Source organism: Eublepharis macularius, chromosome 1 (genome assembly GCF_028583425.1).
Source record: "Eublepharis macularius isolate TG4126 chromosome 1, MPM_Emac_v1.0, whole genome shotgun sequence".
Taxonomy (NCBI): Eukaryota; Metazoa; Chordata; class Lepidosauria; order Squamata; family Eublepharidae; genus Eublepharis; species Eublepharis macularius.
Window position 1 is genome coordinate 253,758,985 of NC_072790.1, and position 26,516 is coordinate 253,785,500.

Consider the following 26,516-nt stretch of genomic DNA (forward strand, 5'->3'; position numbering starts at 1 on the left):
GCTGCCTGGGCCCCAGCAGTCCTCAAGATCCCGAAGTCCTCCAGCTCCGGCAGCCGCGTGTGCATCAGATTTTCAGCAGCGGACCCGGATGCCAATAATTCACCCGATTTCGGTGCCATTTCCCTGAAGCGATCCTTTGCTTCCTTTGTCCTCCGAAGGCCCAACTGCCTCTCCAGCTGCTTTGCTGCCCCCGATATATTTGAAGAAATGCTTCTGGTCTGCCTTGATGTTTTTAGCAACCCGCTCCCCAAAGTCTCTTTTTGCGCCTCTTGGACGTATGATGCCAGAAGCCGAGCGCCGGGGCTGGAAGCGCCGCCCGGGTTGCCCGGCTCCTCCCAGGCCCCCTTCCCAGCGCCGGCTCTTTCCTTCGGGGCTGCGAAGCGCCGCGTCCCCTTGCGCAGCCCGGCCAGGCTCTGCGCCCCCCACCCCACCGCCACGGGTCCGGTGACCCCATGAAGCTCCGGCCCTGGGACGCGAGCGGGTCTCTCGGGCGCGCCCGGGCCCGCGTCCCGCGCTCTCCCCCCCGCGGCACTTTGCCCGTGGCCCGCCCGCCCCCTCGACGCTGCCCAGGCTCGGAACGGAGCGCTTCCCGCCGCCCGCTGGCAGGCGAGGGGGCGAGGGAGGGGCGCCGCAGCCCGCCCGACGGCCCCGCTCGCCTGCGGCTCTGCTCGGCCTCGCCTAGTTCGGCTTCCCGAGCAGAGGGCCACGCGGCAGGGGACGCGCGCTACGGGGCTGGGCGGGCGGACTCGGGCCCGGGGGCGGCTTGCGGCAGCCACCCGGCTCCGGACCCCCGAAGGCTCCGGGGCCGACTGTCCGCCGCGCCCCTCCCCTCCAGCCGGGCCAAGCGGAGCCCGGGCGCGCCACCCCGCCGGGCCAAGCCCGCGATCCGGGACGGGGCGGCCCAGTTGCGCCCCCGGCCCGGCTCCGGCGGGGCTCTGCTGGCGACGCCCGGAGGCGGAGGGAGGCCGGCCAAGCCCCGCCCGCCCAGCCGCCGCCGCCGCCAGGGGCCTATTTCAAGGCGCGCCCAGGCCCTGCAGCCCGGCCCGGCCCGGCCCCGAAGGACGCGCCGGCAGACGCCGCCTCTGCGCTCGCCCGGCCGGGAGACGAGCGGCGCCAGCGGCCGTCGAGGGCGCCCGGGGCTTCTGGGCCGGCCACCCGGCGGGCGGCTCCCTTGGCTGCCGGGCAGAGGGGGGCTCGAAGCAGCGCGTTGCCTTCGGCGGCGAGGGAGGCGGCCTCGGGGGCGTCCCGATGGGCCGGCGGCGAAGCGGGCACGACGCGCCCGGCGGCGGCGGCTCCGGACGGGCCTCGACAGTCGCGCGACCCACCGCAGTTGGCGGCCCCGATGGCGGCTGACGGGAAGCGCGGCCGGCGCCGGCGGGGCCACTAGACGGACGCGGACGTTCAGCGCAGGTGCCCCTTAGCGGATGGGCCTCCGTTTCTCCGGAAGAATTCGCTGTTCAGACGCCATCTATTTTTTAGGTTTATTATTATTACTTACAGAGAACCCTGGAAATTGCAACAGTTCTCACCTCATTTAAACGACTGCTGTGGACCCCCCTCCTTGCCCCCCCCCGATCTGTAGATGATTTCCATTAGCAATTTAGCAGCAGGAGCCAAGTCTTCTCTGCAGATTCCCTCCTGGCTGTGGGTCTCCTTAACCGAGTGAGCCTCCAAGGGCTGATTTGGTCCCTTTTGTGGCAAGAAAAACCCAAAGCCCCTCCGTCAGACCCCCCCCCTTTCTCCCTTGGTGCCCGCAGAGGCAAGCCCAGATGGGAGCTCTGGGCAAGGGGCGCTGGGCCGGAGGGGGGCTGCTCTCCGCTGGGCCCACCCACAAATCTTCTGGGCTGGTTGTGAAGCATCTACCTCCAGAGGCAAGAGCATCGCCTGGTCGCGTTTTCTGGGCCCTCGAGAGGGACGCCTCTCCTCTGGTAAGGTGCTCTGAGCCAGGCAAGAAGACTTGGCTAGAGTGGCCACTGCTTGGAGAACACATTAAGCCTGCATTAAGGGGGAAAGGGGCTTTTCTCCAGGGCTGTTGGCACCCCTACGCCAGGTGGTCCTGGGTGACTGGCCTGAGAGGGAGGGATCTCACTGGTTTCAAACCTCTTTGCTTTTAAAATTGGGCTTTCTCCGCTGCAAGCCCTATTAAAAAGGGCTTGGGGAAGCCCTGCGGTGGAGAATACAGGTCGCTTCATTCGTTTGGGGTGGGCAGCCGTGTGGGTCTGCAGTAGAAGAGCAAGATAGGGGTCCAGGGGCACCTTAGAGACCAACCAGATTTCCCAGGTATGAGCTTTTGAGAGAGATCTGCCGGGTCCTTAAGATGCTCCTGGTCTCTTCTGTACAATCTGTGGGCATGAGAAGTTTAGCACGGGGCTGCTGCCTACGGACGGAGCGGCTTCTGACTGTTGTCTTCCTCTCTCACTGAGTGTCTTTTTTCAAACCATCCTCTCCCCCCACCCCCCCAGACCTGTCAGGATCGGAATGCCGTCTGGAAGTGGCATACTCCTGGCCGAAGTTCTCCAGCGCACACCCCTGGCATCTCCCCCCACCCCCTGAAGACCCGGCAAGGCAAAGGGGGATGGCAGGACTCCGCATACCGGGCAGAATTCTTCCGGCGCTCTGGCAGCCAGCTCGACCGCCTCTTTCTCTGCACATGAGGACTTCGCTGTGGGATTTTTTTTGCAAATTGAGCTGTTTTTAAGCAAAGCGGGAGGACGAGACAGGAAGGGAAGCGCACTTTCCTACGGAGGAAAATGCCAGGAATTACATGCTGGTTTTTAGCTTTGCACTGATTTATTACTGTATTTTTTTTTTGCCTGAAGAATTTGGGCTGCATCCGTGGCTTGGGACCCTGGAAGAAAGCCGTTGTGTCCACGTAAAATTGCTGAGTAACTTCCCCACCCCCACCCTGCCAGGCATTCACGTTTTGCCCTCGGAGGGAATGCCCTTTGCCACTCCTCTGCTGAGAAGCCAGCGATTCCATCACTTCTTGCCGCCTTTCCTTTCGCCAGCCTCCCCTTTCTCCATCCCTCTTTCCCTTTCTGCTGCTTCTCCCCCTCCCCTCCCCTCCCCTCCCTTGGCACAAGCCTTGTGGCCCCCCCCGTTCTGCCTCCCCCTTCCGCCGCCTTTCCTTCTGCCCTGTGCTGCCTCTTCTCCCTGCTTCCACCCCTCTTCTCTGGCCACTGGTCCTTCCCTTTGGCCTTCCCTGCCGTGAGCCTCTCTGGCCCTCCTGCTCCTCTGCTCTTGTCCCCGCCTCTCCTCCTTGGTCGCCTCCCTTAAATTCCCCTCCTCCTCCTCCTCTCGGCCCCCTCCACTGCTGCTCCCCCACCCCTTCCCTCTCTCTGCCACCCCTCCTGTCCTCCCGCTCTTCTCTCTTCTCTGCCTGGGTGGTCTGGCAAAGTGTTCCCTGTCCCCCCTCCTTTCCCTCCGATGGCTCTAGTGGTGACCCCCTGGCAGGAGGGGCTGCCTGGGGCTCCCCCGGGCCTCCCACTTCCTCCCCCTGCTGCCGGGGCTCCCGAGCCAGGGGGAGCCGCCACCGCTGGGGGCGAGAGCAAGGCCTCTCAGGCCACGGTGGACTGCATGGTGTGCGGGGACAAGGCCAGCGGGAAGCACTACGGGCAGTTCACCTGCGAAGGATGCAAGAGTTTCTTCAAGCGCTCCGTGCGCCGGAACCTGAGCTACACCTGCCGAGCCAGCCGCCAGTGCCCTGTGGACCAGCACCACCGCAACCAGTGCCAGCACTGCCGCCTCACCAAGTGCCTCAAGGTCGGCATGCGCCGTGAAGGTGAGTGGCAGGAGCAAGGGCCCCCGAGCGCCCCTGCCTTGCCCCTGCCGGCTGGCTGACTTGCTTCCTTTTCTCTCCGAGGCAGTCTCTTCCTTTCTCCTCCTTTTCCTCTCTTTCATCAAGGAAGCTTTCCTGAGCTCCTCTGGGTTCGTTCCCTGTCCTAATGAGAGCCTTGTGGGGTAGGCCACACACTGTTTCCCCTCATTTCGTGACTCTCCTCCTCGCTTTCCGATCTTTGGCCTCTTGCTTGTCCTGTTTCCACCTGTTTCCAGCCAGTTTGTTTTTTCTTCCTGCTCACCCCATTTCTTCCCTTGTTCTCCCTCTTTGTCTCTATTTTAATTGAATATTAAAATTTCCACTTCTTCTTTTCCCATCGTTAGCAAATCCCCCCTTCCATTTTCCGGCTTGCCGCCTTGCTCTTTCCTCTCGCATGTCCTCCCCGTTCTCTTCTGGGTCCTGCTCTTTCTCTCTCTCCCCGCTTTCACCTTCCTCCTCCTCAGGTTTCCCACATCCCTCCTCTTGAGCTTCCAGGTCTGCCTTGACGTTTTGGATTCCGGGGGTGTGTGATATGGTCCCCCATTTTCCAACTGCCCTTTCCGTTCCCTTCCTCCGATACCATCTCCCATTGCGAACGGAGAATCCGTCCTTCTTTTTTAGCAGCGTTGAAGGCGGGGATGAGGCTTGAGTTCCTGGTACCCTGGCAGGGCACCCTCGGCTCACTGATGCCTCTGCTCCTGGGTTCGGTAGGTTCGACTAGTGCTTGAAGAACCTGCCAAATCCATTTGGTTAGAGATGACAGATGGGCAAAAATAAGTGATGGTTTGCACCCAGGTCAAAGTGCACTTTGTCTAGAGATTGGGGGGCAGAGGGTTTCCAAAGTACACAGGCCGTTGCACCGTTTTCAGTTCTGCAGGTTGTTAACGTGTTTTAACTTCTTAAACAATATTGAGACCCAGCGCCATGCAAAGAGATGCCTCTCTGCCGCCGAGCTCTCTGAGCAACGGTGGTTCTCTCTCTCCAGCCTGCTGCCTTCGGCCAGGCCCCTGGACTGCCCCTTTCTGGCCGAGGCTCACTGGAGGGGACGCCTTGTCTAAACTTCACTCCTCCTGTGCTCCATGCCTGCCCTGTCCTGGATCAGTTCTCTGCAGGGCTTCTTCTCGGTTTCCTCGCACTGTCCTTTGTCATAGAGATGGGGGCTTTTGCTCTTGCTTGTGGCTGGGAGATTCTGCACAGCAATTCAGTGGGGCCAGTGGCTGTCTTCATGCCCTGCACGTGGCTCTCCGGGGAGTGCCGAGATGGTCCTGGTGGGAGGGGGAACCTGCTGGGCTAGAGGCGGCCGAGTGCAGCGGTTGCGCTAGTGGACGGTTGGACCAGAATCTGGGAGTCTCGGCTTCAAATCCCCACTTGCCATGAAGTTCACTGGTGGCCTAGAGCTAGTCACTCTTTCTCAGGCTCATGTGTCCTGACAACAACCTTGTCAGGTAGAACGGAGGAGGACAAAACTTCTTGGATCAGAGGCTGTGTTAAAACATGCGAGGTGGATAGAAATCGATCCATGTCTTTGGTCTGCTGTTGCTTTCTTAACTGTGGAATGAGGAACAGAAAGAAAACAGACTCCTGAGCCAAACTCTAGTCTCAAGTCATGTCTGCCTACCTGGAATTAACTTCCATCCAATGGAAGGGACCTCTGGGTGGAGAGTGAACGGAGGACCGGTCGGATGGGACTTGCCCCCAGCCTTCCCCCATTCCCTGTTGTTCCAGCAGCTGCTGTGAAACGGGGGGGGGGGAAATCCGGGGGGGGGGGTCACCTATTTGCCTCTTCCACGATGTGCACTCAGCGGATGGGGCAAGGTCCATCCCATGAGCACACCTGTGCCTTTAGAGGGGCTCCTTAAATCCCGGCAGAGGCCTGGGAGGCCAGGCACACGCCCCAGCCACTCGCCCCCAGTCTTCAAGGCTACTGCCTGGGCCTGCTTCGGCCTCTGAGCAGCCTGCAGCGGTGCTCGCCCCCAGAGCTTCCCCCTCTCATCCTGCTGGGCTCTGGCTGAAGGGGGGTGGGCCAGGGGGCGCGTGTCGGCCTCCTCTTGGTGCTGATTGTCTCTCTCCCTCTCCTCAGCTGTCCAGCGGGGCCGCATGGCACATACTCAGCCCAGCCTGGGCCAGTACCCCCTGGGTAACGGAGACCCCTACAGCTGCCCCTCCTACCTGACGGGCTTCATCTCGCTGCTGCTGAGGGCTGAGCCGTACCCGACCTCCCGCTACGGGGCCCAGTGCCTGCAGCCAGGCAACATCATGGGCATCGAGAACATCTGTGAGATGGCCGCCCGCCTGCTCTTCAGCGCCATTGAGTGGGCCAAGAACATCCCCTTCTTCCCTGACTTCCAGCTGGCGGACCAGGTCTGCCTGCTGCGCATGACGTGGAGCGAGCTTTTCGTCCTCAACGCAGCTCAGTGTGCCTTGCCTGTCCACGTGGCCCCCCTCCTGGCCGCTGCCGGGATCCACGCCTCGCCCATGTCCGCCGACAGAGTGGTGGCCTTCATGGACCACATCCGGGTCTTCCAGGAGCAAGTGGAGAAGCTGAAGGCGCTGCACGTCGACTCGGCCGAATATTCCTGCCTCAAGGCCATCGCGCTCTTCACCCCGGGTGAGTCACTGGACGCTGCGTGCTGCCCAGTGGGGCCTGGCCAGAGCTGGGGAGGACGGAACCGGAAACAGGAGAGCAGTGGGAAAGGGCAAGAAGAAGGGCCGCGTCAGGAAGCCCCAGGTCTGCCTCTGTGCCAGTCCAAAGCACATGGGAAGCCATGCACTGCACCGGGAGGGGCGTGCGTGTGTGTGTTTGCACCCCCTGCCTTCTGCTGAGGAAAATGCCTCTCCTCTTTCTCGGAGGGGTGTGCGTGTGTGGCTTGAAAAGAGGCAAATGTGTTTGCAGGGTGGCAAGCTCGGGTGTATGAACCCTGAAAGCCCTCTTGGGTAACCGGGTTTTAACTCAACAACGTGACTGTTTTGACTTCTATGTATTTATTGTGGTTTGAATGGTTTTATTGTTACTATAGTGTTGTGACCAGCCCTGAGCTTTCAGGGAGGGTGGGTAAAAATCAATTAAATTAAACTTTTTCCAGTGTGCCCCCACCCCCGCTCTGCTATTGGCTCTGCCCCCTCCGTGAAGACGGGATGCTGCAGTAGACTGACTCAGCCCCTTGGTCCATCGAGGCCGGGCTAGACTCCTCGGAGTGTGGTCTCAGGCGGAGGAGAAGGGTCTTTCCCCTCACCTGTTGCCTGGTCCTTTTTTAATGATGGGCGACTGAATCGGGGACATGCTGCCTGCCAAGCAGAGGTTCTCCCAGTGAACCACGGCCCCTCCTTCCTCTGACCCACGACACGGGAAGCTTTGCCCTTGCTCTGCATTGGCTTTGTGACCTTCTCATGCAACCAAATCAGACTGTCTTGTAGTGTCAAGTTGTCATTTTGTTGGGGACACGATCCCTGATCGGTTGGGGTTTCAAAAATGGCTCCACCAAGCAGCTGCAGATTAGACAGTGAAGGAGCTGAGAAAGAGGCGATGGGAGTCGAGGGATTGGGAGGGGAATGTGCCCCCCCTTGCCAAAAGCACAACATTCGCATCAAAGGCAATTCCATGCCAAAATCTACGGATCTCTTTATGCCTTCGCGTTAAGATATTTTCTTCTCTGGTTCAGTGTCAGGTGTTTTGAGCTGGGGGTGGGGGAGCAAATCTTATTTTCTGAAATCACTCGTGAGCAACTCTCAGAAGCAGAAATTGTCGGAGGGGCAGAGCAGGAACAGGAGTAGAGTTGGTCCTAACAGATTCTGACAGAACAAGAAAATTCTGCACAGGTACTCAGCCAAGGCGATTCCGTTTCAGAAATATTTTATAATAATCCCGGGGAAGTCTGGCATGACCAGATCGATCGCGGGCATCCTTCTCCAGTCGGAATCATTCTTTTGGGAATTCAGGTGTATGTGGGCATGCACGTGTGCATTACGCACACAAAATCCTGCTTATGGCCCCGATGGCATGATCAGCTAGCTCCAGGCTGTGTTTGAGTTTGGAGCAAGCCCCTCTGTTTGTGCAGAACCCCCACAGGTCCCCACACACCTGAATTCCAGCTGGAGTGGGACGTCGGACCTCATGTCAAGGATTTTTAACAGGACGAATGAATGAAGCTGCCATATCCCGAATCAGACCCTCGGTCCATCGAAGTCAGTATTAGCAGAAAAGAACAAGGGTCCAGGCGCCCCCATGAGACTCACAAAATTTGTGGAAGGGGATGAGGTTTTGTGAGCCACAGCTCACTTCTTCAGTAGGAAAGAGCAAGAGTCCAGGAGCCCCTATAAGACTCACAAAATGTGTGGAAGGGGATGAGCTTTTGTGAGCCACAGCTCACTTCTTCAGTAGGAAAGAGCAAGAGTCCAGGAGCCCCTATAAGACTCACAAAATGTGTGGCAGGGGATGAGCTTTGTGAGCCACAGCTCACTTCTTCAGTAGGAAAGAGCAAGAGTCCAGGAGCCCCTATAAGACTCACAAAATGTGTGGCAGGGGATAAGCTTTGTGAGCCACAGCTCACTTCTTCAGTAGGAAAGAGCAAGAGTCCAGGAGCCCCTATAAGACTCACAAAATGTGTGGCAGGGGATGAGCTTTTGTGAGCCACAGCTCACTTCTTCAGTAGGAAAGAGCAAGAGCCCAGGAGCCCCTATAAGACTCACAGAATTTGTGGTAAGGCAGGGTAGCTTTCGTGAGCCACAGCTCACTTCTTCCGTCCTCGGCCTTGTCTGCTCAGACTGGCAGCTGCTCTCCAGGGTCTCGGGCTGAAGTCTGTCACGTCACCTCCTGCCCGGTCCTTTAACTGGCAATGCTGGGGATTGAACTGGGATCTTCTGCAAGCAAAGAAGATGCTCCGCCCCTGAGCCACAGCCCCTCAGTGCAACTAGATCGAGTTGTCTTGATGAACAAAGAGCTGTAGCTCGTGTGCTCAGCTGCATCTGTGCTCTGGAGCGAACACCATGGGGAGGACATGTGGCAAGCGCCACCATCTTGCTCTCCCATTGCCGGACCTCAAGCGTCCGGACCCAACTGCCATCTAGAGTTCTGCTGGAACGAGCTGAAGGGCTCCAGTTCAAGGGCAACGTCCACTTGTGACCTTCCAAAAAGGCACTCCCTTCCCTTCAAGACCAACAAGATTTCTAGAATATAAGCTTTGGAGAGTCAAAGCTCCCTTTACCAGATATCTGATGAAGGCAGCTTTGGCCTCTCCAGAGCTTGTACCCCTGGAGCTCTTGTTGGTCGTTAAGGAGCTGCCGGACCCGAATACAGACTCTCCGGACTTGAATCCGGACTCGCCCGAGCTTTTCTGCTCCAGTGTGGCAATGCAGGTTCCCTCCAGCAGGGGGAGTGAGCAGGCAGCTGTAGCTCCCTCTGCTGGCACAGACCAGAATTGCTGGCACAAGCGAGGGGAAAGGAGGGCCCTTTTCCTCTCTGATGGTGGCAGCTGGTACCCTCGGAGGCCTTCCCTTCGGTGACTGCTACTCAGGCGGCCCTGCGTTTAGACCCTCTTCGTCCAAGAGGCTTACAGTGGCACAGGCTCCGGCAGGCCTCCGAGGGAAAAGCCAGTTTGGTGTCGTGGTTAAGAGCGCGGGACTCTGATCTGGAGAGCCGGGTTTGATTCCCCACTCCTCCACTTGTAGCCGGCTGGGTGACCTTGGATCCGTCACAGCTCTTTCAGAGCTCTCTCAGCCCCACCCACCTCACAGGGATTGTCATGAGAATAATAATAACATAACGGTGATGGATGCAAAACGTGTACGTTTGTGGAGGAACGATACAGTATTTGGGAGCCTGAGAATTCACCAGCTACAAGATCCAGAGCAGTTAGCCATGTTAGTCTGTAGTCGCAAAATAGTAAAGAGTCCAGTGGCACCTTTAACATTGACCAACTTTATTGTAGCATAAGTTTTCGAGAACCACAGCTCTCTGTCAGATGCATCAGCAGCTTTTGAGAACCACAGCTCTCTTTGTCAGATGCATGCACCTATCTTAAAGGCGCTACTGGACTCTTTACTATCTTACCAGCTGCAAGCTGTCTATGGGCCAGCTGTGTAGGGCCTGTAAAGCTCTGAGTTCCAGTCCTGCCTGGAGCGTTTAAACCTGGTGGGTCTCTTCTTGCTTCTGTGGCAATGACAGGAGGCAGAGTTAACTAGGATGCAGCAGAATTCTGCCTTGATTCCCCTATAGTGGCTTCCTCCCTGCTCCTGCATCTGGCACCAATCCTTTAATGCCCCCATTTAGTCTCCCCCTCCACCCCGCTGTCCAGATGCTTCCAGGTGCAGGGCCCCCTCTTCTCCACTGCCCGCAGCCCTCCAGAGGTCTCCGGGGCTCCCCCTCTGGCTAAGAAAGCACAGCTGCCCTTGCAGGCTCCTCTGCGGCTGCTGCCGCCACTGCCCACGTGAAGAGCAGAAAGGCCTTTGGAACCTGGTGGGACCGGCTGACTGAACGGGCTGGGCCTGCTCCCTGCAGCCATGCAGCCTTTGGCCCGTATGAGGGGAGCTAGCGTAGATTCAGCGCGATCCACAGACTGCCCAAGGCGGTACAATGTGTGTCCAGTGGCACCCTAGAGACCAAGATGATCAGAGTGTCAGCTTGCCAGAGTCAGGGCGCCCTTCTTCAGATGCACCCCATACCAGGCGTCTGGAGTTGTGACTCTCCAAAGCTCACACCCTGGAAATCTTGTGGGTCTCGTCAGGTGCCACCAGACTCAAATCCTGCTGTTCTATTGCAGACCAACCCGGCTACCCACTAAGTGCCAGAGGAAGGCAAGGGGTACAAGAAACGCGTGCAGAGAGCGGGGTGGCAGAGGCGTTTCAGTGAGCCCCTTGGATGGGCTGCTCCGGTCTCCCCTCCCTGATCCCCAGATTCCGGTTTGCCACGCTGGATTCTAGTTCCCCAAAAGAGCCGTGAAATGGACAGAGCTCCTCTTCCAGGCTGACTCCCTGGGAAGGCCGTGGTCCCATTAGGTTGCAGCGCCACCCACTGCAGGACTTGGAGGCAGGGAATCCCCTTCGCAGCGACCCCCCCCCCGCAACACCCTGAGGCAGCTGTATGGGGGGGTGGGTGGGCAAAGGAGAATGGCTTCTTGTCTGCCTCTCCACGGCCTGCCCCTTGTTGGAGGGCAACTGCAACTCAGGAAAGGGCCGGGGCTCCGTGGCAGGGGTGGGGGGCTTGGCGGGCAGAAGGCTGCTGGTTCAGCAAACCACCTCTGTTAGTCTCTTGCCATGAAAACCCCGCCAGGGGTCGCAGTCAGCTGTGACTGTCTCTCTCCACCGCCACCAGTTAGCAGTGGGACAGGGCAAATAGTAAAAACGGGGGGGGGGTTGTGTTTGAAGGATGGACACCCTCCCCTTCTCTGTCCACACCTGGGACAGATCCAAGTCACTGGAAGGTAGTGGGAGGTTTAGCACCCCCTGTGGGGCCAACTGGGAAGGTTACCTTGGAGGCTGCAATTGCAAGCCTCCATGGTGGGAAAAGAGAGGAAGGGGCTGGCTACTTGAACCGTGGGGAGCCTGGCCCGGACCCCCAACCCCAAGAAGTCCCTCTGGACACACAAGAGATGCTCCATCAGTTCCATCCACAGCAGAGAGGTTGGCAGACGAAGCCGTGGGCAGTGGACGGGGCTGTCTTGTGCCACTGGCTGGACCTGGCACGGAGCCCGGGCTCACGGAGGCCCTCTGAGTTAGCCTTCCCAGCTCCAGAGGGTAGGTTATGTGTGTGTGTGGGGGGGGGGGGTGTCTTTACAGTCCCAGCCTGTGTCGCAGTTACAGACTTGATCCCCCCCCCCCCCCGTCACTGACCTACGCTTCCCATATACAAGCATCAGGCATTGATCACAGCCTTCTGCACAAACCTGCTCACCCCCCAGCCACCCCCAGTCCAGCCTCTCCGCCAAGACATGCAGCTGGCCATGCCTCAGCTCTCGTAATTTCTCACAGGGGAACATGCCAGGGCTCAGACCCCTTCCTCTCACCTGGGAGAATAATACCCGAACACCCCTGGCCACGTGCTGAGTGAGTTTCCTTTATCACAGTGACCCCCTCCCACTTCTGGTTGTACTGAACTGCTTCCTAAGGCAGGATTGGAGCCCAGTTTAGCTGCAGGACTGCTTGTTCGTAGGATCTCCTTCTCACAGGGCAGTCTCCAAACTGCATTAGGGCCTGGGCTTCTAGCTCCCTTGTCCTCAAACGTGTCCCTTGTGCCACCTTTTGCTCCCTGGCCAGTCTGGTCCCCTCTTGCTCCCTTGAAAGGACTCTGTCCCTCTGAGAGGTGGCTCTGTCTCCCCAACAGCCCTCTGCCCTCCAGTCCTCTTTTCCGGGATGGTTGGCGCTCCCCCTTGAGCCTTCGCTCCCAGGGAAATGCATCTGCTTGTGTGTGTCCCTGGTTTGTTTGTTTATTTATTACTTATTTGTGTTTTCTGTAGTCCGCCTTTCTCACTGAGACTCAAGGCAGATTACAGTGTGAGCCAGTACAGTCAGTTTCAATGACATTTCAATAACCAATGTAACAGAGTCTATAAACACAAATTTGCAAAGGTTGAAAACCAGCGGATACCTTGTACAGAGCTGAAACAGAGAATTAGCAGTTCTGATACATTAAACAACATGGAACTACCCGGTAGGATCATACCCAAAGCGACAGAGAGCGCATAGTAGCGCATGGTAGCGAAGTCTGTGGTCCCTGTCTCTCGACTGATGCATCCCTCTGAGACCACTTCGTTTCAGGTCGCCCCTGCCGCCTTCCTCCAGTCTCTCCTCCACTTTCCAATGGCAAGCTCCTTGGGGCAGGGACTGTCTTGTTTTGTGTATATCACCCTGTAAAGCTCCGCAGTGCGGCAACAGGGCAGGAAAGAGATGGAAGCTTAGCACAGTGATGGGGGAAGACGCTCGCCAACTCGCTGGAATACCAAACAACAACAATAATGATTTTTTTTTAAAAAAAGAGGTCCCACTTTCCAATACAGATAATTCTCAAAAGAGCAGTAACTGGGAAAGAAGGTCACAAGGCAGCCGAGCCCAGAGACTGCCTGCGATCGGCTACCAGGCTGTGGTAGGACCAGCAGTGGCACCTGCTCACACGGGGCTGTCCTGAGCATGGTGTGCTTGGCAAATACACAGCCTGCCTCTCCCCTTTTCTTCCACAAACTTAAGTCCTTCCCTCAAGTGCCCCATCCTTTCAACCCTTTGGTGGCCTACAGTGGAGAAGAGCTTTCAAGCCCGGGCTCTTGACGGCAACAGCCGGCAGCCCCTTCTTCCTGGCCGGGCTCAGTGTCTGCCTAACAGCCCCCCTGCGTTTGAAAAGCGGCACCCCCTGAATGGATGTGCTGCCAAGCCCCGTCGGGCCTGTCCGTGGGGGCTACATTCGTGGTCTGAATAGCCCTGGGACCCCTTCGTGAATTCTGAATTGGGGGGGGGGGAGCTTTGTGGGCCCTGCAAGAGGGAAGGGACCCGGCGCAGCTTGGAGCCTATTCAAGCCGAGAAGCATCAAGCTTGCCTTGATAATTCACTGGAGTGGAAACTGAGCTGGGGGTGTGCGGGAATTCTCAGCGTATGAGAAAAACGGGAAAGCGTGCTGGCTGCTTAATTCTTGCTTTTCAGCAATCCAGATTATGCCTTGGACTTCTGGGCTTTAGGGGTTAAAAAGCAAGATATGAAATAATTGGATTTGTCAGCTGTATTTATTTGTAGGATTCTTACCTTGTTTTCCAGCCAAGATTCAAAGTGGTGAATATATAAAAGTGTTAATGCCCCCCCCCCTCCATTAGAAACTAAAGGTCACAATCCAAAATTACAGAGCCAAGCAACAGAAAAAACAGGGCGCAGGGCTGCCAGGTGATTTGGGTCTGTCCCGTTCTTCAAAGGTTCAGCAGTAAAAAAGTTGGCTTCCCTTACAGGGTGGTCTTCTGTTGAACAGAAAATGAGAAGAAAATGGAATGGGGAGGGGGATTAGGAAGTCGTTCTGCGTGGTAATGTCATTTGAAGCAAAGTCCTAACATAGCAGTAAGGGCATACTAGACTCACTATATCCAAAGGAACAATTGATGACTACAATATGGGAAAGGGACACTCTTAGAAAAAAGACTGAATTATGGTTGTCCGGAAGTGGCACCCTCTCTGATTTTTACAGCATTTGTTGGAGAGAGAATGCAGGCTGAGAGAGTTATACAGAAATGGCAGACTGCTGTAGGCTATGTGGTTAACTCATGGACTTTTAAACTTCGTTAGGTTCACTCTTAAGTTTCAGAAGTATTTTGGAAAATGTTAAACCATTGGCATCTCTCGCCATGGAGACTGTCTGGAACGTGTAACAATTTGGATGGAAAATGTCGGTCCCGTAATAGATAAAACAGAATTTTGTCACATGCTGTGGGGTTGTACTGTATGCAGTGCCACTGGGGAACGATACTCACTGGGTGATCTCTCGGATTAGAAATAAGTTGTCTCAGTACCAAAAGTAAACAAGCTATCGCTGAGAATGTTTGGAAACAACAGGTTCTTCCTCAATATATTTATTTATTTAATTTATAGTTCGCTCTCCCTGTGAATGGGCTCAGAGTGGATTTACATCATAAGCACATAGATACAGAAAAAAGTTAAAACAATTAAAAATATTGGTAGCAATCATGAAAGTACAGCACTGAAACGGAAACAAGGTAGCTCATATTTGCACCCTACATGGCACCTTGAGCCCACGGGGCAGGGTGGATAAAACTCTGCCAGTGGAAGGGTGGGCATAAAGGAGGGGTGGGGGGTGGATGGATAGATAGAGAAACATAGGAACGTAGAGCTGGAAGGGATCCCAAGGGTAATCTAGTCCGACCCTCTGCACAGTGCAGGAAATCCACAGCTCTCTCCCCCAGAACTCCCCCAGTGACCCCTCCTCTGTGCCTAGAGGAAAGCAGAACACCTCCAGGATCCCCGGACAATCTGGTCTGGAGGGAAATTCCTTCCTGACCCCAAAGTGTCAACCGGTATTACCCTGGGCATGTAAGAATGGGCCACGAGAGCCTAACACCGTCTCAGCCCTTCCCGTCCTCCCGCTTCTGATTTGTGTACATTCATAATAAGCCAGGGATGGATGATTTAGGCTTACAGCTTTTACACAGATCTCAGGGTGTTAAAATTATATTTACACGGGAAAGCCGTGATGCAACACAGTGGGTTCTGTTTTGCACCATTAGACAGGAGGAAGTAAAATAGTAGAGTCCAGTAGCACCTGGTGCTACTGGACTCCTTACTGTTTTGCTACTACAGACTAACACGGCTTACTCCTCTGGATCTATGACCACAGGAGGAAGTGTGACTACAGTTAGAATATTAACTCGGAAAGGTGATGGGGTGTTTGTTGCCATTTGCATTTTATTTTCACTCTTAAATAATATGTAAAATACAACTAAATTATTACTTTTGTAATATCTGAAAAAGAAGAAGAAAGTATCCCTCAATGTCTAGTTTAGTTTCCAGAAGCGACTTCAGGTTCATCTTCGTTCTTCTGTGCCTCCACACATGGGACTGCGCAGGCGCAGGCCAGCCGCCGGAGAATTTTCTAGAGCTTCCAAGGCTCCGAAGGGGCCGTTTGTCGCGCGCCTCAGCGACCGTCTTCCCGCCCAAACGGTCACGTGATCCTACAGCGACCAACGGCCCCTTCCCTCAGTTCTCTTCTTGCCGCCGCTTGGAGAGAACGTGAGCTTCGTTGCTCTGTGCTTTTTTGTGCTTCGTGCTTTATTCTGACTGATTGCTTGGCTTTTGACTTCGGACTTCGTGACCTCGACTATTCTTCGGATCTCGTTTTGGACTTTGTTGTGGACTCGGTAATTTGACTCGGACTGTTTTTGACCTTCCTTTCGCGTGCCCCTGAAGATGGCCTCAAAGGCTCTCTTCAAGCATTGCCTCCAATGCCACACGAAAATGGCCAAGACCGATGGCCATGAACTGTGCCTGTTCTGTTTGGGGGAGACCCATAATGTGACGGCCTGTAAAATTTGCCAGGGTTTCACCAGCAAGGCCCGGCAGGAGCGCAAGGCCCGACTGAATTCCTCCCTGTGGCAGAAGGTCATGTCCGGAGGCGCTCCGTTGCCCTCCTCCAAGGCCGGCCCAAGCCCCTCTGCCGAACGGCATTCCAGAGCTGGCTCAGTGGCCTCCGCGAGGTCGGGGTCGAAACCGCGTCCCCCGAGTACCTCGGCGTCGAGAGCGGCCTCTCCAGCGCAGGGACCGGTGCGGCCGCCCCGTAGCGCGTCATCTACCAGGTCGGATCCGAGACCTACGTCGGAACCGAGGATCCTGGTACCGAGTCCCCGGTCGGAACCGACGTCCGGATCGGTTCCGATGAAGCCTAAGAGGTCGAAGCCGAGGTCCCCTTCGAAGGTGAGGAGCGCGTCGGTTCCGAGGTCTTCTTCGGAACCAGCGAAGAAGAAGAAGAAGACCAAGCATCATCGGTCGCCGCGTCCCGCTCCTCAGGAGGAGGTCATCGTGCTTCCTCACACGCCTTCCCCTCACCTGGGCTCCCCGGAGCCAGAAGACATCACCGTTCCTGTGCCGGATCCGATGGCCTTCGAGACGGTGCCCGCGGAATTCTCGTCGGGTCCGGAGCCGAGCCCGCACCGTCGGAGCCGACCATCGCTTCCCCTTCGGTCGCCGAGGCTGGAACCGAGCCCGTCTCCTCGTCGGAGCCGTCCGTCGCCTGCCCGTCCGTCTCCACCTCCGGTCGGTCGTGAGCGGCATGGTTCCGGGGACAGTGTCCGATCAGTCCGGTCCACTGCGTCCCGGCATCGGCAGGCTTCCTACCTCCCCTCGCCATACCGTTGCCAATGGGAGGGGGCACCTGCGGGCTTCTCCGTGTCGGAACCGAGGCCTTCGACATCGAGGTCGGCGTGGGCTCCCCCTCCGCTCCAGGTTCCGGAATCCCAGCTCGGTTCCGATGAGGAGGATGGGGAGAGCTTTGGCGGCTACCAGTCGGAGTCCTGGTCCGAACCATCGCCAGCTGAGGAGCTAGTGCCATCGGCGGACTCGCCATTCGAGGACCTCCGCATCTACGCCGACCAGATGGCAAGGATGGCCAAGGCTCTCGAGATGGACATCTCCTCGGCAGTTCCCCAGACCAAGGACAAGCTCCTCAAACGCATTTACGGGGACAACCCGGCGTACGTTGGCTTCCCCATGCTCGAGGGTATTGAGGAAATCGTGGAGAAGGTATGGCAGGTGCCCTGTGATCAGCCTCCAACATCCAAGAGGATTGAGCAGCTCTACAAGATCAAGCAGGGTACCTGGCCGGCGCTGGTGAAACACCCTCCACCTTCCTCCTTGGTCACAGAGGAGTTCAACCCCAGGCGATCGGGTCACTCCTCGGTGCCTGCCGATAAGGAGGGCAAGAAGCTGGATGCCATGGGCAGGCGCCAGTACATTGTTTCTTCCCTGGGTCTGAGGATTGCCAACTATCAGACCATCATGGCAGGGTACCAGCTGTACCTCTGGGAGAAGTTGGCATCCTATACACGAGACCTCCCTCCTGAGCAGAAGGCTGTGGTGTCCCTGCTGCAGACAGAGGCTGTGAGGCTGTCTAAGCAGCAGATGAACGCTGGGAGCCACGCTGCTGACACTGCTGCTAGAGGTATGGCGTCGGCGGTGGTCCTCAGGCGCCACTCCTGGTTGCGGTCTACGGCCCTGTCCCAAGAGGTACGTTCCAGGGTGGAGAGCATGCCATTTGAGGGGGACTCGCTGTTCTCCAAATCGACCGACGAGACCCTGAAGAAAAAGAAGGAGGACCGGCAGACGGCGCGGTCTTTGGGTCTGGCTCCAGCGGACAAGCCCTCCTCCAGGTCACGGTACGCTCCCAGGTCTGGCCCTTACCACTACCAGGGCAGATACCAACAGCAGCGGCCGGGCTACCATCAGTATCCTGCCTACCAGCAGCGGCCTTACCCTCCCGCACAACAGCAGAGGAGGCGTCGGCCCTTCAAGCCTCGTCAGGCACAGCAACCGGCCCAGCAGAAAGACCAGCAGGGCGCCGGGAGGCAGTACTGACGGGTCGCGCCAGCCGTATCCCCGAACTTTTCGGACAGACTTAGTCCACTCCTCTCTGAGTGGGAGTCAATAACATCTGACTCATGGGTCTTAACTATTGTTGAACTGGGATACGGGCTGGAGTTCGTTGAGCTGCCTAGATGCAGTTCACCCCTGACAGCTGTCAATAACACTATGGCCGAGCTGGATGCGGAGATCGTGTCGCTCTTGGCCAAGGGTGCTGTGGAAGAATTGCCCTATGAGGACTCTGTAAAGGGATTCTTCTCTAGGTTCTTCCTGGTCCCTAAGAAGGATGGGGGCTTACGTCCCATCTTAGATCTGAGGGGCCTTAATGCCTTCCTCAAGGTGACCAAATTCAAAATGGTAACGTTGGCGGCTGTGATCGCCTTGCTGAAACAGGGAGATTGGTTTGCGGTTCTTGACTTAAAAGACGCATACTTTCACGTGGGCATACGGAAGGAGCACAGGAAATACCTGAGCTTTGTTTACCGGCAAAGGGTTTTCCGGTATAAGGTGCTCCCCTTTGGCCTGTCCACTGCCCCACGAGTGTTCACTAAATGTGTGGCCCCTGTGGTTTCCTTCCTACGGGAAGAAGGCTGTACCATCTTTCCGTACCTCGATGACTGGCTCATCGTGGCTGAATCGGAGTCTAGGCTGGTGCAGGACATTGGCTTGGTACTTAGCACTTGCCAACGCCTGGGGCTCCTGGTGAACTTGGAGAATTCCAAGCTGGTGCCCAGCTGCAAGGTGTCCTACATTGGCGCACTCTTAGACTCTGTGGAGGGTAAGGCTCTGCTCCCCTTGGAGAGGGCTCGGTCCCTAAGGGGTCTAGTGTCCATGTTTAAAAGGAACCGGTTCCAGTCTGTGCGCACTATCCAGTGCTTACTAGGGCATATGGCAGCGGCCACCTCTGTGGTGCCTTTCGCTAGGCTGCGTATGCGCCCTCTCCAGAACTGGTTTGTGCGGAGGTATGATGCTCTACTGCACCCTCCGTCCCTCAAATTCTCTATCCCGAGGGTCATCCTCTCCTCCTTGGACTGGTGGCTGTCTGATGACAACTTGTTTAGAGGGACCCCTTTCGGGTATCAACACCATGACATCACGGTTACCACTGATGCCTCTCTGTTGGGATGGGGGGCTTACTGTGGTGATGTGTCGGTGCAAGATGTCTGGTCTGACAGGGAAAAGACCCTCCATATCAATGTGCTTGAACTAAGGGCCATTCGTTTCGCACTTGTGTCTCTTACAGCACTGCTGAGAAATCGTCATGTCTTGGTGCAGACGGACAACACGACTGCCATGTACTACGTGAATCAGCAGGGGGGCACAGTGTCCATGGCCCTGTGCCGGGAAGCCACACTCACTTGGCAGTGGGCTATCAAGAACGGCGTGTCGCTCCGTGCTATACACGTGGCTGGGTCAGACAATGCCCGGGCAGATGCCCTCACCAGGGCCCCGTTACTAGACCACGAGTGGGAACTGAACGGAGAGTGCGTTGGGCCGATCTTCCGGATGTGGGGTCATCCAGTGATAGACGTGTTCGCCACTGCGGCGACCACCAAGGCCCACACGTTCTGTTCCAGGGCAGGGAGCGACCCCCTCTCTATTGGGGATGCCTTCCAGTTTACGTGGACGCAGGGCTTGCACTACATGTTTCCTCCATTCCCCTTGGTTCCCAGGGTCCTGTGCAAGATAGAGGAGGACGGGACGGACTGCATCCTGGTGGCCCCCTTCTGGCCACGGCAGGTTTGGTTCCCGAAGCTCCTGCGGATGTCCCAACGGACATATGTCAGTCTGCCCCCTCGGCAAGACCTTCTCCTGAACGGGAGCCTGGTCCACCACGATCCCAGGAAGCTGCACCTAACGGCTTGGCGGATCGTTCCTCCCCGATAGGCTTTACTGACGAGGTACAGAGGGTCCTCCTGAATGCTCGTCGGCCATCCACTAGGCGCGCTTATGCGGCCAAGTGGCGCAGGTTTGAGCTCTGGGCACTTGCCAGAGGAGTGGTGCCTGACAACAGTCCCTTGGGGGTTGTGTTCGAGTATTTGTGCCACTTGCGTGGCCTGGGCTTGAAGGCTTCCTCCCTCAAGGTCCACCTGGCAGCGATTTCAGCTGCTCACACCCGAGTTGAGGGTGCTACGGTGTTTTCTCACCCACAATCCCGCCAGTTCCTTAAGGGCATGTACAATCTTTACCCACCTGTGTCGGCGCCAGTGCCTCAGTGGTCACTGTCTTTGGTGCTCTCACGTCTCATGTTGCCTCCGTTTGAACCTATGGCTACATGCCCCTTGGATATGCTATCCTACAAGGTAGCATTCTTGGTGGCCGTCACGTCGGCTAGGAGGGTCAGTGAGCTGTCTGCACTGCGGTCTGACCCCCCTTTTCTTGTGTTTCATCCCAACAAGGTGGTCCTGCGTCCCTGCCTCGGGTTCCTGCCCAAGGTGGTGTCCGCCTTCCACCTCTCGCAGGATATCTCACTGCCTGCATTTTTTCCTCAACCTTCCTCTAAGGGGGAAAAGGCCCTTCATTCCCTAGACTTGAAGAGGGCCCTAGCCTATTACCTGGATAGGACGAAGGAATTCCGCTCCTGTCCTCACCTGTTTGTATGTTTTGGGGCCAAGGACAAGGGTAACAGGGCTTCCTCACAGACCCTGTCTAGGTGGATTGTGACGGCCATTAGCAAGGCCTATTCCCTGGCAGGGGTGGCTTGCCCGCTCCATGTCAGAGCCCACTCCACGCGGTCCCAAGCATCCTCTTCGGCACTCCTCAGGGGGGTGCCCCTGGTTAACATTTGTAAAGCAGCCACATGGTCCTCTGCAGACACCTTTGTCAGGCATTACGCCGTTGATGTCAATGCGGAGCAGGATGTATCTGTGGCCAAGGCTGTCTTACACTCCCTTTTTTCCTGAGGGAGTTTTGGAATGACTTTCTTGGCGTACCTGCTGGGTACCCTTGAGTGAAAGTGTGTATATATGTACCTGGGGGTGTGTATATATGTAAATATTGAATATTTATGTGTCCTTACACAGTTTTTTACATAGATGTATATATGCATATCTATTTATTGTTGTTCTTGTTTGTTCAATAAAATTGTGTTGGACTTCACCCCCGCCTTCCTTATTGTGTGAAGCTTGGTACACTCCCATGTGTGGAGGCACAGAAGAACGAAGATGAAAACAGGGTTAACATACCTGTAACTTATGTTCATCGAGTTCTTCTGTGCTGACACACAACCCTCCCTCCTACCCCGCTGTGAACTCCAATGCACAATACTGTGATGGCTGTAACGGATATTGGTGTTTTTAAGGTGTTATGGCTGAAGTGTGTTGGTCAAGCGGCGGCAAAGGAGAACTGAGGGAAGGGGCCGTTGGTCGCTGTAGGATCACGTGACCGTTTGGGCGGGAAGACGGTCGCTGAGGCGCGCGACAAACGGCCCCTTCGGAGCCTTGGAAGCTCTAGAAAATTCTCCGGCGGCTGGCCTGCGCCTGCGCAGTCCCATGTGTGTCAGCACAGAAGAACTCGATGAACATAAGTTACAGGTATGTTAACCCTGTTTTCTGAAATGTTGCTGAGAGTGCAGTTGCACTTTTAAGACTAACCAGCTTTATTGTAGTGTAAGCTTTCGAGAACCACAGCTCTCTTCGTCAGATGCATCTGACGAAGAGAGCTGTGATTCTCGAAAGCTTAGGCTACAGTAAAGTTGGTTAGTCTTAAAGGTGCCACCAGACTCTTTACTGTTTTGCTACTACAGCCTAACACCGCTAACTCCTCTGGATCTATGAAATGTTGCTGAATCCAAAACTTTCTGCAGATTTATTTATTCATTTGCATTATGTATAGTATTTCAGCTCCAGCTACCATTTGTGGCAGGTTTTCTGTCCTTGAAGGCCATCCCACGAAGGGCCCAGGGCTGCCCACAGAGAGGAGGACCCTGGTTACTCCCGCCGGGTCCAGGCTGGCCTCTGGGGCACCCTCCCATTCCGTAGTGCTGGGGCTCCGTTCGGGGGGAAGAAAGAAGGCCGGCTGAGTCTCCCATGTCCTGCCCTGAGGAGTGGTGGAAGGAGCCGAGGGTCTATCTTTCATGCTCCTTTTTCCTTTGCCTCAAAGGAGCGCCCCGAGGCGGTTGGGCTCTCTTCCTCTGTGTGTGTGTGTGTGCGCGAGGCTGTGGTGCACGTAGAAGGGGAGACTTCCTGCCCAGGGTGCCCCCCAAACCTGGAGCTGCCGGTGTTTCGGAGGCAGGCCTGCAGCCCAAGACGGCTGGCTGGCCTGGTGTTGGGGGTTGGAGTTTGCCGTGAAGGGTGACCTTGGGCCAGTCACAGCCTCCCTCAGCCTCGCAGGATTATTGTAAGAATGAAAGAGGGAAAGGAGAACAGAGTACGAGAACCCGGACTTCTCTGGGAGAAGGGGAGCACAGAAAAGCATCATGTAGCTAGGAGGGGGCTTGCCTTGCGGCTTCTGTTCTGCAGTAGGGGGTGTCCTAGCGGCCAGTGAGCCATGAGCCCTCTGAACTGGAAGCCCTTCTCCATAATCCCAGCTGTGGTTGTGGCCTCTCATGGGCCAGGAAGAAGCACTCTGCACATGCTCATAGGCACCCCCTTTCTTAGCAGCACATTTTAAAGCTGCGTTTTGTGTTTGGAAGGGACCTTCTCGTTCTTGGTGAACTGTAATTTGTGCAGGAACCCATCCTTGGTTTGGGGGGGGCTGTCATTTCCTCTGTCCCACAGCAGCTCTTACAGGCCTTTCCCGCACCCTTCTCTCTGTTTCAGCCGGAGAAGTTGCAAACCCTCTGGATCAATATATTGTCGAAGGCTTTCACGGCCGGAGAACGATGGCTGTTGTGGGTTTTCCGGGCTGTATTGCCGTGGTCTTGGCATTGTAGTTCCTGACGTTTCGCCAGCAGCTGTGGCTGGCATCTTCAGAGGTGTAGCACCAAAAGACAGAGATCTCTCTTGGTGACACTGAGAGATCTCTGTCTTTTGGTGCTACACCTCTGAAGGTGCCAGCCACAGCTGCTGGCGAAACGTCAGGAACTACAATGCCAAGACCACGGCAATACAGCCCGGAAAACCCACAACAACCATCCTCTGGATCAAACCCGGGCATCTTGAGAGTGAGTATGGAGAACGCGTCCGGCCGACCTGCCTGTCGTATGCCACGCTAACTTCCCCCTCCTCTCTTGCAGACGCGGTGGGACTCGCAGACTTGTGCCATGTGGAGAATGTGCAGGAGAAATCCCAGTGCGCCCTGGAAGAATATGTCCGGAACCAGTACCCCAACCAGCCCAGCCGCTTCGGGCGCCTCTTGCTGCGCTTGCCTTCTCTGCGCATCGTCTCAGCCCCGGTGATCGAGCAGCTCTTTTTCGTCCGCCTGGTGGGCAAGACCCCCATCGAGACGCTGATTCGGGACATGCTTCTGTCCGGATCTAGCTTTAACTGGCCTTATATTCCCATGCAGTGAGAGGCGAAGGCTCGGGTGGATTCCTCGACGGGAGCCTTCCCCCTGCTTGGCCTCACAGTCCGCCCCCCCCCCCAGCGCACAGACAGACCAGGGGACAGTGGGGGCCGTGGGGGCGCCTGGGCTCCCCCAGCTCTGAAACAGCCACGGAGGGACTTGGTGCTGGCAGTGCCCAAGATTGTACCCACGTTCCCATATTTATGCCACTCTAATGTGAACAAAACCACGGATGTTTTTAAATAACGGGATCGATGCCTTTAGGGTTGTTTTTTGAAGCCGTGCCTGTTGCAGTGTCTTTGCTGCCCAAGAACCAAGGGCAGGTGCCTGAACGGGAGGCGTTTTCTCTGTGCTGGTCTTGGAACTCTGGTCCATCGGCCGCCTTCTCCAGGCCGCTTGCTTAATCGGTGAACTTTTTGGGGAAGGCATTTCAGCCACTAGGCTGCTGGAAGAGTTTCTGCACTGGGAAAGAACTTTGTCGAGAGCGACTCGGTGATTTATGAAAAGAAAGCAAAGCTGCCTGTGTGACTCGCCTCAGTTGTGCAATAAGACCCTCCCCCTGCCACAACACACGCACAGTCGCACCTTCCTTTTTGAGCTGGGGCATAAAAGTGTAAGGAAAGGGGGGAGGGGTCGATTGCAAACCCACGTTTGTGTGTGCGTGCATGTAGGCCCACACAAGGGTGGGGGGAGAGAAGTGTTTATCCTACCCGTTCCTGGGGGCCCCCAAGGGCTGCATCACCCCCCTCCCAGGAGAAAGGGGCTCCTACAGCCTGTGGTGGGGTGTGTGCGTGGCTGGGAGCAGTACAGTAATGTACAGAGAGACTCACGCCGATGAGATTTGTGAAAGACTCGCAGATGGGGAAAACCATTGTGTCCCTTTCCTGGGAGAGAGGGGAGGGGGGGTGCTGTGGGGTCTTGGTTTCTAAAGGAGGGGCATAATGAGAAACGGTGGGAGCGCCTCTCCGTAGAGGGAGGAACTATTTATAGAGGACAATAAACCTTCTGCTATACCTGATTCCTGTTGCTCCACCCTGCCCCTTTTTATTTTGGGATTTGACATGCAAGGGGAGAAAAAGGGGAATTAATCCTTTGGCAGAGTCCCCTCCTGATGAAAAACGAGGAGACAAAAAGAAACGAAATCCAAAGCAGCCGTCCAATAAGATTTTTTGTGAAGATGGAGCTGGCATTATAATTAAAGTTGATGTTTGCTGAACACCGTCCAGATTTTAAATCCGCCCCCCCTCCGCGTTTCTTCATATAATGCCCCAGAATCTGCGGGTTTTGGGAAGAGGAGCTGTCTCCACGGCAGCGCTTGCTTGGTGGGATGTGGACAGATGGTTCGGCCAAGTGGGCGGAAGATGGTTTGTGGGGGAAGGAATGGGGCGGGGGGGGGGGTGCGAAATGGAACCTCCATGTAGCTGTTAAATGTTTTCCATGTAGGGAAATAGCACTGCGTGTCTTGGGGGGCGGGTGATACCATTTTGCTGTTACCGCTTCTCAACAAACGAGCGGGCACAGAATCTGTGCTGCCACCCTCAGGGGCACAGGCTCACGTCAGACGCTTCTTGGAGATGGCGATGCCCCCTTGGCTAAAGGCAAAGGGTGTGTGGTGGGGGCGGGGTTCCTCCTCACAGCTGTTAGCCACGACAGGTCAATGGAACCTCCATGTTCAGAAACAGTATATCCTGAATGCTGGGAGCATCCCTTCCACCCTCTGCCTGGGAGCTTTTGCCACCTGTCCCTGCTGGAAACGGGCCAAACTGTCTTGGAGTATCTCACAGGGGAAGGAGGCAGCTGGAGTAGGGGGGAGGTAGTTGTGAATTTCCTGCATTGTGCAGGGGGTGGACTAGATGACCCCGGAGGTCCCTTCCAACCCTAGAATACTATGATTCTATTCTATGATTCATTTTCAATCATCGAAGCACCTCAGGTGAAGCATCTCTGAGCACATACTTTGCGTCTGCTCCCCCCAGGACCTCTACTGATTTGCAGGCAGCCTTGTTCCTTGGACAGAAGAGTCTTTTTAAAACAAAAACAGTCCTTCTGAACATGTGCAAAGCGACCAACTAGAAAGTATCTCTCATTGAAATATGAGGACTAGCACAGAACATAGAGAGCTTTACTTCATTTCAGTCTTTTGCTCCACAATCTCCTGTTCTCATGACTGGCCGGGAGGATGAAATTTTAACCAGGTGAGTCAAATCCTGGCTAGCGAACAGTACCAGTCAGGCACTCAGCGCCTGCCCTGGGCCTCCTATAGGTCTCCTCCAGGTATACAACTGACAGAGGCTGAGGACTCCCCGGCTCCCTTAAAGGACTCCTCGGCCCTCCCCTCTTGCTGACCCCCAGAGCCCCCGGCAGGTCCCCCCCCTCACTGCCTCCTCAGTCCCGCCTCTTCCCTGAGAAAGGAAGCCACAGAACAGTCCAAGAGCAGACCTCCTCACAAAACAGTTAACTAAGGGGAGACAGAATCACAGGAGGGGTGTGTGTGTGTGTGTGTGTGTCTCTCTCCAGAGATGTTTGCCCAGACTGCCAATTGGAACATACGCAGTCAGAGGCCATCTGAGTTCCAGGTGCTGCCGGGGGGGGGGGGGGCGGGCGGCGGGGGGGGGCACTTCCCTAGCTGTCCTGCTTTCCGAGCTGCCCAAAAGCACCTGGCTGGCCCCTGCTGCAGATCAAGCCACTTGGAAGGACATGTAGTGGTGGTTGCTCACAGTCATCCCTTGGTAGCCCCTGCTGCCCCTCCTTTCTCTGTGTCCACCCCTTTGCAGTCCAAAATGACCCCTAAGTGCCATGGGGGAGTGACCAGGGACTGGTGCCTTTGCTTAGAGATGGGTTTCCCTGCCGTGCCGTGCCGTGCCTGGCCATGTTGTGCCTTGCCATGCTGGAGCTTCAAAACTCAGTACAATTGAAACATGGGAGCAGCAGGAAGGGAGAGGACAGGCGCCACCCTAGGCAGTCAAGCCCCCGATCTTCTTAGAGGCTTTCCCTGTTGAGCGTCCGGCCCCTGGCAGACGGGCTGTCTGGACTGTGTTCTCCGAGTTCTCTGCTATCGCTGCTGTTTCAACAGGGAGCCCTTTGGTTTATGACTCTTTCGTAAAAGCCCATTAGAGAGCCGTCAAAAATGGCCTTTTCCATGGAAAGGACTTGGGCAAGTTTGCATTTGACCCTGCTATAAATATCCTCCTGGGGGAAAGAATGT

General features: G+C 56.1%; 1 protein-coding gene across 1 annotated transcript; it reads left to right on the forward strand.

Annotated features, from left to right (window-relative positions):
• Window positions 1-3,142: 3,142 nt before the first annotated feature.
• Window positions 3,143-24,457, forward strand: LOC129335935 (COUP transcription factor 2-like). Its single transcript, XM_054989241.1, has 3 exons — window positions 3,143-3,781; window positions 5,898-6,425; window positions 23,043-24,457. The coding sequence occupies exons 1-3, from the start codon at window positions 3,427-3,429 to the stop codon at window positions 23,315-23,317; spliced, it is 1,158 nt and encodes a 385-aa protein (XP_054845216.1). The 5' UTR covers window positions 3,143-3,426; the 3' UTR covers window positions 23,318-24,457.
• The last annotated feature ends 2,059 nt before the right edge of the window (window positions 24,458-26,516 follow it).

Bases quoted from the DNA above. Each gene is read 5' to 3' on its own strand.
- LOC129335935 (XM_054989241.1), top strand. From the start codon at position 3,427: ATGGCTCTAGTGGTGACCCCCTGGCAGGAGGGGCTGCCTGGGGCTCCC. The intron at 3,782-5,897 runs GTGAGTGGCAGG...CCCTCTCCTCAG, and splicing joins GGTCGGCATGCGCCGTGAAG to CTGTCCAGCGGGGCCGCATG. The intron at 6,426-23,042 runs GTGAGTCACTGG...CCTCTCTTGCAG, and splicing joins CATCGCGCTCTTCACCCCGG to ACGCGGTGGGACTCGCAGAC.